Consider the following 15,186-nt stretch of genomic DNA (forward strand, 5'->3'; position numbering starts at 1 on the left):
GGTATGAAGGCAGGGGCCGAATCTGGGGAGGTGTAGAAGGCTGGTGGAATGTGAAAGGGCTTGTGTATGGTAAACTGGGAACCCCTTAGGGTTGGCGGAAAATGCATCATGGCTATGGGTGGGGGGTTGGAAGATTGTCAAAACATACAGCTGGTTTTAATGTGACTGGGCCACTTAGTAGCCATATGAACTTAGACATGTTGTTAAGTTCTTCCTACTTTAAATTCCTTATTTATAAAAGGGAGATTGAAAACTATTGTCAGTTCTTGGAGACTTTGGGGAACTTGGGCGCTGGGAGGAGTCCACTTGTTAAGCAGTACTTGCTCTTCAGTTTTGCCATCCAAAGAACAACATCGAAAGGGTCTTCCAGGGTTTGGGGACAAAGCCCAAAGCAAATGGAAGCTTCTGTTTTATCTTAATGCAAACCTTGCATTCAACTCACTATAATGTATGTGTTTTTCATGTACAATGTTTTTTGAAAAATATCCTAATACAATTGACACTGCAGGAAGATGTTTGCTGGTGAAGATCTTGGGATCTGGAGTCGAACTGATGAGTTCTCTTCAATAAGTGAACCTCTCTGAGTCTCCATTTCCTGATGTGTAAAATGGAGATAAAGTATAGTGCTTACCTCACAGGATTGTTGTGAGGATTCAATAAGAATATGCTTGTAAATCACCTAGATATGTAGTGAATTCTCAAAATATTAGCTGTTTTTATTATCCTTATTAAAAGATTCAGAATAAATTGATCAAAGCAGAGTTAGAGTCATTGTAAAGCTGACCCTTTTTGAGGTCAGGAACCCCACTGAAAACCTGACAAAAGCTATGGGCCTCTCCTCAAAAAAACATGCACACATACAAAGTTTCACTCATTTTTAAAAATGTGTTATTTTTGAGAGAGAGAGAGTGAGAGCAGGTGAGGGATGAACTGAAGCTATTTTTGCTCACTTCTTTTGGTGTGGCCCCAGGACCTGGGTCCCCTAGTCTCCTTCCCCAAGAACCATGAGACAAAGGTGGAGTAAAGATCAGCTTTATTATTGGCATGAAGGCAGGGAGGTGGTGATAGTGCCAGGCCCTTCTGTGGGTGAGGGGGCAGAGGGCTCAACCAGCCAGCACTGATCCCCCAAGCTAGACTCACTGAGGTCCAGGGCTCCAAGTGCCTCTGGCTTTCAGCAAAAGCAGTGGGTGGGCAGGCAGGCAGACTGCTAGTTATTGAATAAGTGGGCTCCTCAGGGCTGTTCTGGAGCTGGGGTTGGGCTGGAGTTGGCAGGAGGTGGAGGGCGAGGCTGGATATCCCTGGTGCGCATATAGGACAGCAGCTGCTCTGGGATTTCGGCCAGCACGTCCTTGGCTAGTCGGGCCATACTCAGCACCTGGTTTCCGGACCGGTCAACATAGTCTCGGAAGGGGACGAACTGGGACAGGCACAGACAGTCAGATGTGGGTAATGGCCAGGGAAGAGAGGAGTGGGAAGGGAAGCAGTAAGGGGGTTTCCTCCTTGACCCCTAACATCTCTTTCCAAATATCACATTAGCTCTTTCCCTCTATCTTGGACAGCTTTCCACATTTACTTTCTCCCCACCTCCTTTTTTTCTCACCTTCTATTTACCATCAGCCTGATCCAGTTTAGCTTCATGCAGTACTGACTCTGCTTTTGCTAATGTAATAGTCCCTCTGTTCCCAAATCAGTCCAGTGGGCAATAATTGTCAGTCCTCATCTTGCTTGACTTCTCTTTAGCTTTTCATTACATTTGACCATAATCTTCCAAAACACATTCCACTCTTGGCATACCACACTCTTCTGGATTTTCTTGTTCATTTCTGGATGCTCCTTTCCCCAACCCCATTCCTCTAGGTCTACCTGATCTCTAAACCTGGTCACGTCTCTCAGTTCTCTTCCAGGGTGATCTCATACACTTCCATGACTTTCAAAACTGTTCTCTGACTCCCAAATTTATACATCCATCCCTGGCCTCTTTGTTAAGGTCCAGAGCCATGTATTTAATTGCCCATATTATTATATACATTCACTTGTCTTAGATACCTCAAACCCTAAGTGTTCACAACTGAATTCTGGCCCTTTCTGCCAAATCTTTTCCTCCTCCAAGTTTCCCCTTCCCAATCAATGAGACTATCACTGACTTAGTTGCTCAAGCTAGAAAACAGAGTCATCCTTGAAGCCCTCCTCATTCCCCATCACCATTTAATCAAAGCATAAACTCTTGTAAAATTTTCTTAATCTTTTGAGCCTGCTTCTTTCCATCCTCACTGCTTCCATTCCTGTCCAGATCCCTATCCTCCCCTCTACTACTTCAGAGACTTCCTTACTAACAGTACCCGCTGCAGTCAACCCTCCATGCAACAGAGATCCCCTTAATGCAAGTCTGACCATCTCAGTCCCCTATGTCAAATCCTCCAAGAACTTTCCAATTTTTTAGAACAAAACTCCAAATCATCACCATGACCGGCAAGGCCTTGGGTCCCTCTTCTTCACACTTACTGGGATCCTGCCACCCTGGCCTCCTGTGTTTTCCATGTTTGGGCTAATTCTGCTGAGCCTCAGGGCCTCTGCATGTGCTGCTCCTCTACCCTCCTTTAGGTTTCAGCTCAAATGTCATTTCCTTATAGAAGCCTTTCCTGACTATCCTACTAAGTCAGTCCCTGTTATAAGCTCTCATGGTGGCATTTGCTGTTCCTCTGGAGCACTTATCATAGTCTAATGAGATATTTAACTGTTGTGATTATTATTGGTTACCTCCACTAGAGGGCATGGGCTTTGGGGATATCCTATACTATGGATCCACAATGGCTATAGCAACCTGCCTATTCCTCAAAAAGAATATGTTCAATGAAGGCAGGAAGGCTGAAAGCGTAACGGGAAGAAAGGTAGGTGAATAAGAAAGCAGTAAGGGAGAGTGGCTGCCAGCTTAGCCTCTCCTCACTGTGCCTTTTGGCTCCGTGACTTCCTCTCCCCGGTCAGGTCTACCTGAACGATGTCCCGCTCTGCATAGCGTCCCCTAGAGGACACGCGCACGTCATCACCATCCAGCTCTTCCATTGCTACAGAAAAGACACCTCTCAGCTGATTGCCCTTTCCCACACCAACCCATACTACCCCCTTCCCTGTTAGCTCACTTTGGAGTCATCATGAGAATATTTAATGGTTGTATTAAAGTCCTAACAAATATTAGGCATTGTTATGGAATTGTTATGCCTTCCCATGCATTCTATCCTCCCAGGAACCCCAGGAGGGAAATATTCGTATCAACAGCCTCATTATAATAAGGAAATATGTACAGAGAAGGTCTGTCACTTGGTCAAGGTCTAACACAAGCATCCATCTTATCTTTTTTGTAAGGTGGGCCTGGGTGCCCAGATCCTCCCCTATTTTCCCCAGTTCTTGGTCTCACTCATGGACACCCTTCCGTCCTACTCACCTTCAAACATGGCTGGTCCCACACCAACAATAATGATAGACATGGGCAGTGAGGAGGCCTGTGAGGGAAGAGTTGAATGGTTGGGGTGAACAGTCATAATGATGGAGGTGACTTTTGGGGACAATTCTCTGTGCATGTATCATGTTTCTGCACATCTTGCAAGCAGAGGCAGTGATTTCCTTTGTTCAAGATTATCTTTTCAAGGATGTCTGCATATCAAATAGCCTTGAAAGATATAGTGTCTTCCTTTGGAGCAAAGGGCAGATTTGTGTACTATTCAGTTTATAATAAAGTATCTCACACTGGAACAAAGGGCAGATATGCTTACTGCCCATTATGAAAGATTCAGATACCCTAAACTCAGGGTTTCTATCCTAGAATGTCTCCCATTGTGGGTGCAGCTGTCATTTGGCCCTCTTAATATGATCTTGTGGGAATTGGGACCTAGATTCAGAGTAAATGCTGATAATTGAGCTACTGCTATCGCTGCGAATAACAAAGTCCTTTGTCTCTGATCCAGGAGTCTTGTGTCTTCTGCCAGCATCCATGAAACTGGTAGACTAATTTGTTAGCTTGCAAGTAGGATAAAATCTCAACTCCTTCACAGTTATTAACAGTGACCCTCCCTGGCAAGCCCTCCTCCTTAAACTCACACTGACAATGGCCTCCTTGGTCTGCGTCATGTCAGAGATGACCCCGTCAGTGATGATGAGCAGAACGTAGTACTGGGAACCATCAGAGATCTTGGCTGCAGCCCTGGTTGAGAGTCCAAGATCAGAATCCAGCTGAAAGTCCAAAGAGGCCAAGAGAACTCCCTACCCCTAAAATTTCCACAGCCGGTGTGTAAGCAGTGGGTAAGGACTGGGGTTTCTAAAGCCCATGCTCCTTCTCAAGACCTGGATGCCTGCCTGACATCCCTCTAGTAACATTTATGGAGAACTTATTATGGTAGGTACTGTGTTATGATAGGCACCAGAGGTACACAATGAGAAAAAACAAATTCATCCCAGCCCTCTCAAGGGAGGGCATTAATCCCAGAGTCACAGAAATAGGTATAAAATTACACTTGTGATAAGTACTGTGATGGAAAGGGACATTGCTATGACAGTATCTAGTAGGGGATCCTGACATGGTCCAGGAGGTCAGTGAAAGCTTCTTTAAGGAAACAATGTTTGAGGGTGAAGGAGAGGTTAAGTGAAGGAGGGGGATCATTCCAGGCAGAGGGAACAGCATAGACAAGGGCCCTGTGATGGGACTGAAGGAAGCCCACCCTGTCTGGAGCCCAGAAAGTGAGGGAAGCAGAGTGGACCTTGTGGCTGAGATGGGGCAGGGGCCAGACTACACAGGGCTTTGACAGCTCATAGAAAGATTTTAGGGCAAGACCAAAGGCTGAAGGCTGCCTTTCTTCCCTTTCTCACTCATTTCCTCTTTCTTCCTTCTCCCCTCTGCTGGCCACCTCCCATTGCCTATGCTTCTGGGTCCTTAGCCAGTCTAAAAACTGCTCCAAGCTTCTTTTCCTTCTCTCACCATCAACCTTTGAATCCAAGATTTTTCTATGTGAAAAGGACTTCAGAAGTCATTTAGTCCAGTCCACTTATTTTACATATAAGAAGAATGAGACCTTTGGAGAGCACAAAGGTTCTGTGTGGGTTGGAAAGGACCGAATTACACTATCCAATAAGGTAGCCCCTAGCCACATGTGGCCATTGAAATTTAATTAAGTTAAAAAGAATTAGATTTTAGGTTCCTTTTTTACCCAAGCTACATCTCAAATGCTCAATAAAAGAACCCAACTAAACCTAAAGCCCTGAGCTCTTGATTCCTTCACTCTCCATTCCAGGCCTGTTTTTTGGATGCTCCTCCATATACACTGTATATTCTGGTCATAAATACACTGTTCATTGTTTCCTGATCTTGCCCCTTTATGACTCTGGGCTTTTCACATGTGGTTCCTCCTGCCAGGCCTACTCTGTATTCTCTTATAAAAACTCCAACTTGCCAAGCTGAGCAGTCCTCTCCAAAAGTAGATCTCTCAGACTAGGTTATACCCTCCTCTCCCTCTGCCTTCTAGGATACTGTCAACCAAGATGGGCTGTCAGCCCTTCCACATGGGTTTTCACACCCATGAGGGTACCAGCATGTGTAGGGAGAACCCAAGGCTACAGGATACCTAGAACATCCATTCTACTGTATGATCTGGTGCATAAAGCTAGATGACTGTAAGTACACTTATAACACCTTTTTTTGGAGGTGCCTGGGTGGTTCAGTTGGTTAAGTGTCTGACTCTTGATTCCAGCTCAGGTCATGATCTCATAGTTTGTGAGATGGAGCCCTGCATCAGGCTCCGTGCTGACAGTGCTCAGAGCCTGCTTGGGATTCTCTCTCCCTCTCTCTCCAGCCCCTCGTAGGGATGCCCTACTCGTAGGCATGCTTTCCCTCTTGCTCTCTCAAAATAAATAAATAAACACTAAAAAACCCCACCTCCCCCCATCCAAATTAAAGCAAACATGGACACAACAAGAAGAGAATGTAAAATTTGCATGAATTCAGATAAACATGTTGTCTTCAAAGACATTTTCAGCCAGGTTGCTTTCAGCTGTGCCCCTAAGATTCCCCTGGGGGAAGCAATTGCTTGCCTTTGTCAACAGGCAACTTGCTGGAAAAGTCTGGGAAGCTCTGGCCTACGGAAAGTAATGATTTATTTATATTTCTGTCTCCTGCACCAGGGTGGGAGCTCCTAAGGGCAGAGACTAGATCTGATTCATCTGTGAGTCTCCAGTGCACCAGCAGAGAACTGAGAATACAGCAAATGCCCTTTTAATAGTAATAATGACAATAATAGTAACAGTAATAGCTTACACTTATAGCAGTTATGTGGCAGGCACTAAGCACTTGACGTATATTAGTTTAGTTAGCCCTCACAACAGTCCTATGATATTTCAATTTTTTAAGTGTTTTATTTTAGAGAGAGAGAGAGAGAGAGCATGAGTGGGAGAGAGGGGCAGAGGGAGAGAGAGAATCTTAAGCAGGCTCCATGCAGAGCCTGACACAGGGCTCTGTCCCACAACCCTGGGATCATGAACTGAACCAAAATCAAGAGTTGGATGCTCAACTGACTGAGCCACTCAGGTGCCCCCCTACCATGATATTACTATTATTATTCTCATTTTACAGTGGAGCAAATAGGCATAGAGAGGTTCAGGGTCTTGCTCAAAGTCATACAGCTAGTGAGTGGTAGAGCAGGTGTACCGAATTAGCTAGTTTGGCTTCACAGCCCACATTCATGCTACATTGACTCTTTATTGAATGTTTATTGAATGAATGAATGAATGAATGAATGAATGAATAAATTAGTGAACTAAGATAATATTAAAAAATCTGTTTAATAACAACAAAAATATGCTGAGGCTCCAATATTAAGTGAAAAAAATCAGTAGTGAAATATTACATGTAATTTTTTAAAGTTTATTTATTTTTTTAGTAATCTCTACACCCAGCCTGAGACTCAAACTCATGGCCCTGAACAAGAGTTGCATGCTCTTCTGACTGAGCCAGTCAGGTTCCCCAACATATAATTTGACTGCATTTATGGATTCATAAGGAAAATCCTGTCAAGAACTACATATACATCCACATTCCCATGGGAAGTATTTTGGATGATTTATTTCATTTCTCCATCCTTGAAATTTTCTACAGCAATGTTACGTTGCTTTCATAATTAAAAGAAACTATTATCCTCACTATGAATCACATAAACAATCTTTATTAGGGAAAAGGGAAGTGTATAGACATAAATATCCCTGAAATCCTTCCATTTGTTTTTTTTTTTTTTTTTTTTTTTTTTTTTTTTGGTTAATCTTTTCACTTTCTTTTTTTTTTTTTTTTAACGTTTATTTATTTTTGAGACAGAGAGAGACACAGCATGAACGGGGGAGGGTCAGACAGAGAGGGAGACACAGAATCGGAAGCAGGCTCCAGGCTCTGAGCCATCAGCCCAGAGCCCGACGCGGGGCTCGAACTCGCGGACCGTGAGATCGTGACCTGAGCTGAAGTCGGACGCTTAACCGACTGAGCCGCCCAGGCGCCCCAATCTTTTCACTTTCAAGCTTTCTGAGGTACTTTGTTTTAGCTGGATCTCCTCTATTCAGCATATCATAGAGTTTACTTATTATTTTTTAGCCATTCAGAGAGTCTTTTTCTTTTAAGAGGTGAACTTACCCAATTTTTAAAAAAATGTTTGAGAGAGAGAGTGTGTGCGAGTGGAGGGAGCGGGAGAGAGAGAAGAGAGAGAGACAGAATTCCAAGCAGGCTCCATGCTGTCACCACAGAGCCCAAAGCGGGGCTCAGTCTCACAAACCATGAAATCATGACGTGAGCCGAAACCAAGAGTCAGACGCTTAACTGTCCGAGCCACCCAGGTGGCCCCCCAATTTATGTTTAATGGTATATGTTTGGTTTTAGTTCTGTCATTTTATTTTATTTACATTTTAAAAAGTGATTTGTGATCTCAGGGTTTTGTTTTTATTCTGAAAATTTGGAGTTACTCTTTTATTTTTAGAAGTTACTTTCCCATTTTTTAATCTACCATTTATTGAGCACTTACTATGGGCCAGACACTGTGCTAATAATTCTTACTTTGTTATCTAATTTTAACCTCCCAATATTCCTATCAAGAAGGTGCTATTGTTAGCCATTATTGTGGCCATTTACAGGGAGAAAATGGGGACTTAGGCTAAGCTGCTTAAGGTCACATGGTTAGTGAGTGGTGGAGCCAGGATCACTCCCAGGTCTGATGCCAAAGCTTGTGTCTTAACCATTGTGCTATAGGACCATCTCTCTTTTCCCCAAACTTGAGGGCTGAGTTGTTCCCAGAGAATGGAGTTGGGGTAATTTGTTGACACTGTCTGTGCATCCTCTTTACCGCAGAATAAGGCATTTACCTCTTTATTTTATATATTTTTAAATGTTAATTTATTTATTTTGAGAGAGAGAGAGTGCGCGCGTACACGTGTGTGGGAGGAGCAGAGAGAAAGGAAGAGAGAGAGAATCCCAAGCAGGCTCTGGGATGTTAGTGCAGAGCCCAATGGGGGGCTCAATCTCATGAACCCATGAGATCACGACCTGAGCCAAAATCGATAGTTGGATGCTTAACTGACTGAGCCACCCGGGAGCCCTAGCATTTACCTCTTTATACTAGAGCCTGGCCAACACTGAAACTTGTATCCTTTCCCCAAAGCCCAGGTTAAGCCAAGAGTGGTCTTGACTATCCTTGGGAAGTCAGTCCCCTATTTGGGTCCCCTCATTCCCCCCAAACCCACCCAATTCCCTTACCTGGCTACCTGGTTGATGACAGGAGCAAAGTAGGTGGGCCCATAGAGCTGGACTGTGCGCAGGCTCTGGAAGTAGCTCTCCAGCACGCCCTCGATGCCTGCACAGTTGGGGTCCTCATCATTGTTGTTCTGTCAGGGAAGATGCCTTGCTGGGCTGACCCATGCAGGGTATACCCAGGAGTACTCTGATCCCAGCTCACTCCTTTTTCCTATTACTCTCATGCTCCCCTCCAAACTCCAACCCTGCTCCCCTCCCTTCTCTGCCACCCTCTCATGGTTTCCTGGTCCTCTGCAGGTACTTGACCCTTAGAAGAAATATGAAGAGAAGAAAATCACCAACGTGAGTGGGCCAGAGGCCAGAGCATGGAGTTTAGGCTCTGGTCTATACTATACCAGGGGGAACTGGTGGGAGATCCGTCCTTCTGGAGGCAGCTTGGCTCCAAAGCCATAGGCTGGGAAGAGCTTGTCACTGTCATAGTCCTGGATGATTTCTCCCACTGCCTTGAGGGCCATGGCGTAGGCGCTGAGTTGGTAGGGACTCATGTAGTGCAGGGAGGTGGGCTGCAGAGGGTTCCCTGTAGGGACAAAGGACCCCCAGCCTCATGGTCACCTTGATCACTTATGTATTCACCTGTCTGTGTATATATCCAACCACCTATCCATTCACCCACCCCTTGTACTCCCTCGTTATTATGCCCAAATCATCCATATGTTCATTTATCCATCTGTCCACCTACCAGCCCCTCTATCTATCCATCACTTTATCCACTTATCCACACATCCATTCTCCGATCCACCAGATATAAATCCATCTTTCAATCTACCAATCCATCTCTTCTATCTGCCTTTCCATTCTCTTATTCAATATATACCCAAATATCACCCATCCATTCATTCCTATTCATTCCATTCATTCTGTCTTCTTATGGATTCATCCACCTGTGCACTCATTCATTGCCCTATCTACTTACCTGTTATTTCTCCAATGTAAACATCTGTCCATTTGTCCACCCGTGTACCCATTCATGCATCCACTTGTCCAACCTATTGTACTCACTCCATAACCCATCTACCTACTTGGTTTGTTCATCTGTTTGCCCACCCAGTCATTACTCAGCCATTTATCTCTTCATTTCTCCTTACACCCCTATTATCTCCCATCCATTAATGTACTCATCCACTTTTGAGGTATCTCTTCTTTCAACTTTTTTGATTTATTTACCCACTTATTTTCCTGTACCCTCTGCCCTCCCTGCCATTACACTGAATAATCTCCCCCCAAAACTCCTGTCCCAACCTGGTTGGGCTTTGCCTCAACCCTGGGCTTCCTGGGTAGGTGAACTTTTATCTCCAGGTGAGAATCCAGGCCAATCCCTAATGACTTCCTTAGAATTCCTCCACACCCCATTCTCCCATCCATGCCTCACCATTAGAAGCTGTGAAGTCAATGGCAACTGTGAAGTTCAGCTGTGTCCTGTCGGGGAAGTAGATGGATTGAGAAGTGAGGGATTAATACTTATTATACCAGGATTTCTCAAACACTAGTGTGCATATGAATCACCTGAGGATAGTGCTAAAATGCAGATTCTGATCTGGATGGTGGAGCCTGAAATTCTACATTTCTAACAAACTCCCAGGTGATGCAGATGCTGCTGGCCCATGGAGCACATTCTGGGTAGTAGAATTAAATGTCTACTGTGTGATAAGTTTATGTAATTTATGTAATTTAACTTAACCCTTACTATAGCCTTGAAGTAGTAATTAATATCTCCATTTTGCATAGGAGAAAAGTGAGGTTCAGAGAAGCAAAGCACTTTCCCAGGTCTGCCTACCACTACTGAACCAAGTGGAATGTCCTTTTTGGTCTGTTTGGGTTTTCCCTCTCTCTTGGCCTCTCCTTCTTGCCTGGCTATGATTTTTATCTGGATCCCAGTCAGGTTACTGGGGTCATCTTTGAAGACCACTGGTCTGGCATCTTCTCAGGGGGTACTGGAAGCTGGCATGAAAGGCAGCTCCATGAAGAGAACTAAGATGGGCAACACTATGCATTTTACAGAGCACTTTATAGTTTGCCAAGTGTTTAAAAGTTTATTTCCATGGACCCTAAACGTTCATATATTAAAAAACTGAGGCTTAGAATTGGGAGTAACTCAATGCTGAACAGAACTTGGCCTGTGACTCACCCTCCCTTGATGTAATCAACAAAAGTGAATTCAGAGTCCACAGAGAAGGAGAGCAGCGTCACCTGTGGGACAGAGAGGCAGCCCTGCCACTTTGGAGTGGACAGTTGGGTAGCAGAAGGCAGAGAGGCACATGATTCCACCTCCTGCCCCACACCCCCAACCCTGTCCAATTTCTAAAATGGCAAAAAAGAGGAAGCTGTCAGAAATAGATTTGGATTTACAAAAGTGTATTAAATTGGGAAATACAACTTAAGTTTAAAAAAAAATTCTGCAACAGTAAAGTTCAAACAATTTTTCTCAAGTGAGAAAACAAAAGATAAGCTTAAATGGTGCTATCTTGTGCCCAACATTACTATATTCAAGTAATCTGTGCCCAATGCCTTCCTGTACCCCCAACATTTGTCTGTGGAAATGGAAGCAGAAGGATCTAGGGAGGGCTAGAGCTTTAGGGAGCACTCACAGTTCCTGAGTTGACATATTTCTTCTTCTTACATTTCTTCCGAGGGTTAAGTACCTGAGTGAAAAAGATAACAGTGATGGCGGGAAATAGAGAAAGAGAGCTGTAGACTGAGAACACTGGGATGGAGGGACTGGGAAACCTGGACAAGGCTGGAGTTCTCACCTCATACACTGTGAACTGGTTCTGGGCCTTGCTCAGCTCCCGGTAGCTGGTGGTGAACTCACCAATGAAGTCATGGCTGCAGGGAGGCCAGGGGTGGGTGAGCAACGGCTACCGGCTACCGTTGGCTTGGAGCCAGCCCTGAAAGTAGTCTTTTGTTCCCACTATCCCCTCTCTCTACTTGAGCTGCAGGGCACTGGGGTTGGGGCCATAAGAGAGACCAAGTTAAGGGGAAAGAGGGAAGAGGTGTACTCAAGGTCTTGGCATCTATTATTACCACTCACGACTCACAAGGCCACTTTGGGTTCCTGGTGAATGTACTACGTATTATAGGAAGGTCTTTGAATTAACTACAGGAGAAGACAGTACTATGTGGGGCAGTTCTACCTTCCATCCCGGTCCCAGTCATACACATCAATCTTCACTGTTCTGAAATGCAGGAGATAAATATAGGTTAGGTATGTACAATAAATCCTAGAATGCACCCCCACTTACTTAACCATAAACAAATCATCCTCCAATATGCCCATCTGTTTTTCCTTCAGCTATCCTCCCATTAGTCCATCCATCCTATTTATTCATTCATCAGCCCATGCACATACCCAGCTATCTACTGCCACTGCCACTGTTTCTTTTACTGCTATTTGTACTGCTATTTCTATTTTTTAATGTTGATTAGTTTTGAGAGAGAGAGAGAGAGAGAGAGAGAGAGAGAGAGAGAGAGAGAAAGAGAGCACTAGTGGGAGAGGGGCAGAGAGAGAGGGAGACAGAGGATCCAAAAAGCTGGCTTTGTGATGACAGCAGAGAGCCCGACGTGGGGCCTGCACTCATGAGCTATGAGATCATGACCTGAGCCGAGGTTGGATGTTTAACTGACTGAGCCACCCAGGCACCCTTGGTGTTACTCTTCTTTACTATTTGTTGAGTGTTACTATATTCTAGGCATTGTTATTAGTACTTTCATTGATTGTCTCATTTAATTTAACAACCATCCTATAAAGTACTATTATTCTTATTTTTAGATAAGAGGTACAAAAGACAAAAACTTGACTAAGGACCATAACTAGTAAGTGATTAAGCTGAAACTTAAAACTCAAACATCTTAAAAACAAAAACAAAAACAAAAAAACAAAAAACAAAAAAACACACAAAAAAAACCCTCAAACATCTTGGTTCCAAACACTTTGTTCCTAACTACTATGCCTGAGTCCTCCTGTAGGTCCATATATCTGTTACAGTCCAGACAACCATCTATCTATCCATCTAGACATCCACTTACCCATTCATTTGCCAATCTAATTACCTATTAACACCTATCTTTATCTACCCATATAACTATACATCCAGGCTTTCACTGACTTACTGATGTATGCAAGCATCCGTCTGTCCATTCATATATCTAACTAAACACCCAACCATCTGATGTCTGTCCATCTGATCATCCATTCATCTATATAGCCATACATTTATGTACCCATCCATCCTTCCACCCACCCACTTACTTGTCTTCATACTGTCCATTTATTAGCTCGTATGGCCAGCCTATCCACCTACTTATTAATCAGACAGTTTATCCAATGATCCTTCCATCTATCTACCATCCATTCATCAATCCACCTTTCACTGTTTGTTCTCCTGCTTTTTCAGTCATCCCTCTGCCTCTCTAGTCATGTAACAATCTCTCATATCCCATCCATCTACTCATTCATCCTTAATCCATCCATCATCTATTCATCCACTGATCTGCCCATCATTCCACTTATCCATTTATCTGTTATCCACTCATTCATCTCCCACTATACTGACACTCCAAGCCTCTTACACACCCATCCATATACCCATCCATCCATTCACCAGCTTACCCATCCATCCAACCATCCATCCATGTATCTGGTTTTTCATTTGTTCATTTGTCCTTTCATCTACCCATCCACCCATCCATCCTCCTGTCCATCTATGTGGCCATCCATTTGCTTCCCCATTTACCTATCTCCATGCCCCAAACTCTGTCTTGCCAAACAGGATCCTCCAAAACCATTGTTACTTCTGCCATCATTCTGGGGCCAGGAACCCCATTCTCATACCCTTGTTCCCTTAATCCTTAGCTTACGCTGAAGCAGACCTGTCATAGTCTCCATTGCACAGTGCCCGCACAGGGATGCTGAAGGGTTGCCACACAGGATTCAGTGTGTTTTTCACAACCTCCGTCTTGTGGCAGATGGTGAACCTGGAGAGGAGCAAGAGGACTGGAGCCTGCATTGGGGGTAGGACTGAGCCCAGAGATAGGTCCTCATACTCTTGGAGATTCCTGGGATTTCCCCACTTGTTAAACACATTTTGTCCTCTGCCTTGAGTGAATTCTGGGCTCAGGACCCAGTGGAGTCTAAGATGCCCCACATCTAGCCTAAGAGCCATAATGGGCCCATGGCCACAGCTGGGGAGGGGTAGGTGCCACTGGAGAAAGCATTGACTCACGTGCCATCCTCATTGCTCCTATAGAACACAAGGAAGGGATCTGATTTCCCAAAGAAATCCTTCTTGTCCAGCTTGTTTGCACACAGCTGCATGGTGGCAATGTCCTAGGGATGAAGTTTGGCTTGTTGACATCCAAATTGTTCATAGCTTCAAACAGTCCACTAAAGGGGGTTTGGGAGAGAAGGGAGCCTTGTGGGTCTAGCATATGGCCCTTACTGACCCGACAATTGCTAAGCTCCTCTGCAGTCAGCAATATGGTCCCACACTTCTTGCCTGGTACACCCCTGGAAGCAGAAAAGTCCTCTTTGTGAGGGGAGGGAGAGTAGGCAATGAAGATTGGGGAAACCAATCTGGGAGTGAGTGGGCCAGGGATTCAATATGCAATTTTCTGACAGTCCCCTAAATGTATCCCCTTATGTCCTGGGTTTTTCCTGGTGGGGAAGGCCCTGCCTTTGATTGGGAAGAGGGTCTAAGGTCTGTAAGGAAGGGGCTGCTGTGGCCTAGGTGGACATGTTATAATGGTAGCTTAGGAAAGACATAGGATTCAGAATCCTGAGTAGGTTATTTCCCCTTTTTTGGTCCTAGTTTCCTCCGCTATGAAATGGGAATAATTCCCACCTCTCAGGGCTATGAAAAGATCTGAATGAGTACATGGAAGGACAAGCAATTGGGAGGCTTTATTGATATTGAAGGTGGTGATACTTCTCAAAGCAGACTTTGGTATCTACCATATGCCAGGCACTGTGCTAGGTATGAATTGGCCGGATGGTACTCTCCAGTTCTGGTAGACTCTGCCCTCAGAGAGCTGCCAGTGGAATGTCAAAGCTGACAGGCAAGTAGAGTGTGATGTAGCAGTCCTGAATGAGGGAGAGGAATTTCTATCCAGACCTGGGCAAAGGGCTGTTCTGTTAGATCAAAGATGGTGTGATTTCTGAAGAGTGAAATAAATGTGAAGAGTGAAATAAAAAAGACAAAGGCAGCCTTATCCTCTCCTGACCCAAGAAGGGATCCTTCCATGCGTCCTGGGCACATACCAGGACACACCCATCCCCATTTGCCTTGGGTATCCAAGTGATCAGGGGCCTTGCTGATATGGGCCTGTGAACCCTAATTCCCCAAACGGATCCAAAGTATGCAGAG

At 44.6% G+C, this 15,186-nt stretch overlaps 1 protein-coding gene across 5 annotated transcripts in view; it reads right to left on the reverse strand.

Moving 5' to 3' along the window:
- Positions 1-1,016: 1,016 nt before the first annotated feature.
- The window catches only part of CPNE9 (copine family member 9), a 31,043-nt gene continuing 16,873 nt past the window's right edge, over positions 1,017-15,186 (reverse strand). For 2 of the 5 annotated variants that reach the window (XM_040492042.1, XM_040492043.1), the window contains exons 9-22: positions 14,267-14,330; positions 14,047-14,150; positions 13,694-13,798; positions 11,959-12,000; positions 11,575-11,650; positions 11,413-11,466; positions 10,953-11,014; positions 10,197-10,243; positions 9,163-9,344; positions 8,771-8,898; positions 4,093-4,195; positions 3,440-3,497; positions 2,989-3,062; positions 1,017-1,417 (exon numbers count right to left, since the gene is read on the reverse strand). In XM_040492042.1, coding sequence (XP_040347976.1) covers positions 1,232-1,417; positions 2,989-3,062; positions 3,440-3,497; positions 4,093-4,195; positions 8,771-8,898; positions 9,163-9,344; positions 10,197-10,243; positions 10,953-11,014; positions 11,413-11,466; positions 11,575-11,650; positions 11,959-12,000; positions 13,694-13,798; positions 14,047-14,150; positions 14,267-14,330 — 1,285 coding nt within the window. In that variant the 3' untranslated portion in view covers positions 1,017-1,231. The remainder of the gene's footprint in view (positions 1,418-2,988; positions 3,063-3,439; positions 3,498-4,092; positions 4,196-8,770; positions 8,899-9,162; positions 9,345-10,196; positions 10,244-10,952; positions 11,015-11,412; positions 11,467-11,574; positions 11,651-11,958; positions 12,001-13,693; positions 13,799-14,046; positions 14,151-14,266; positions 14,331-15,186) is intronic. The other 3 variants (XM_040492045.1, XM_040492046.1, XM_040492044.1) reach the window with 2 other exon arrangements.

Source organism: Herpailurus yagouaroundi, unplaced genomic scaffold (genome assembly GCF_014898765.1).
Source record: "Herpailurus yagouaroundi ecotype Mexico unplaced genomic scaffold, PumYag 183, whole genome shotgun sequence".
In the NCBI taxonomy this organism is placed as follows: Eukaryota; Metazoa; Chordata; class Mammalia; order Carnivora; family Felidae; genus Herpailurus; species Herpailurus yagouaroundi.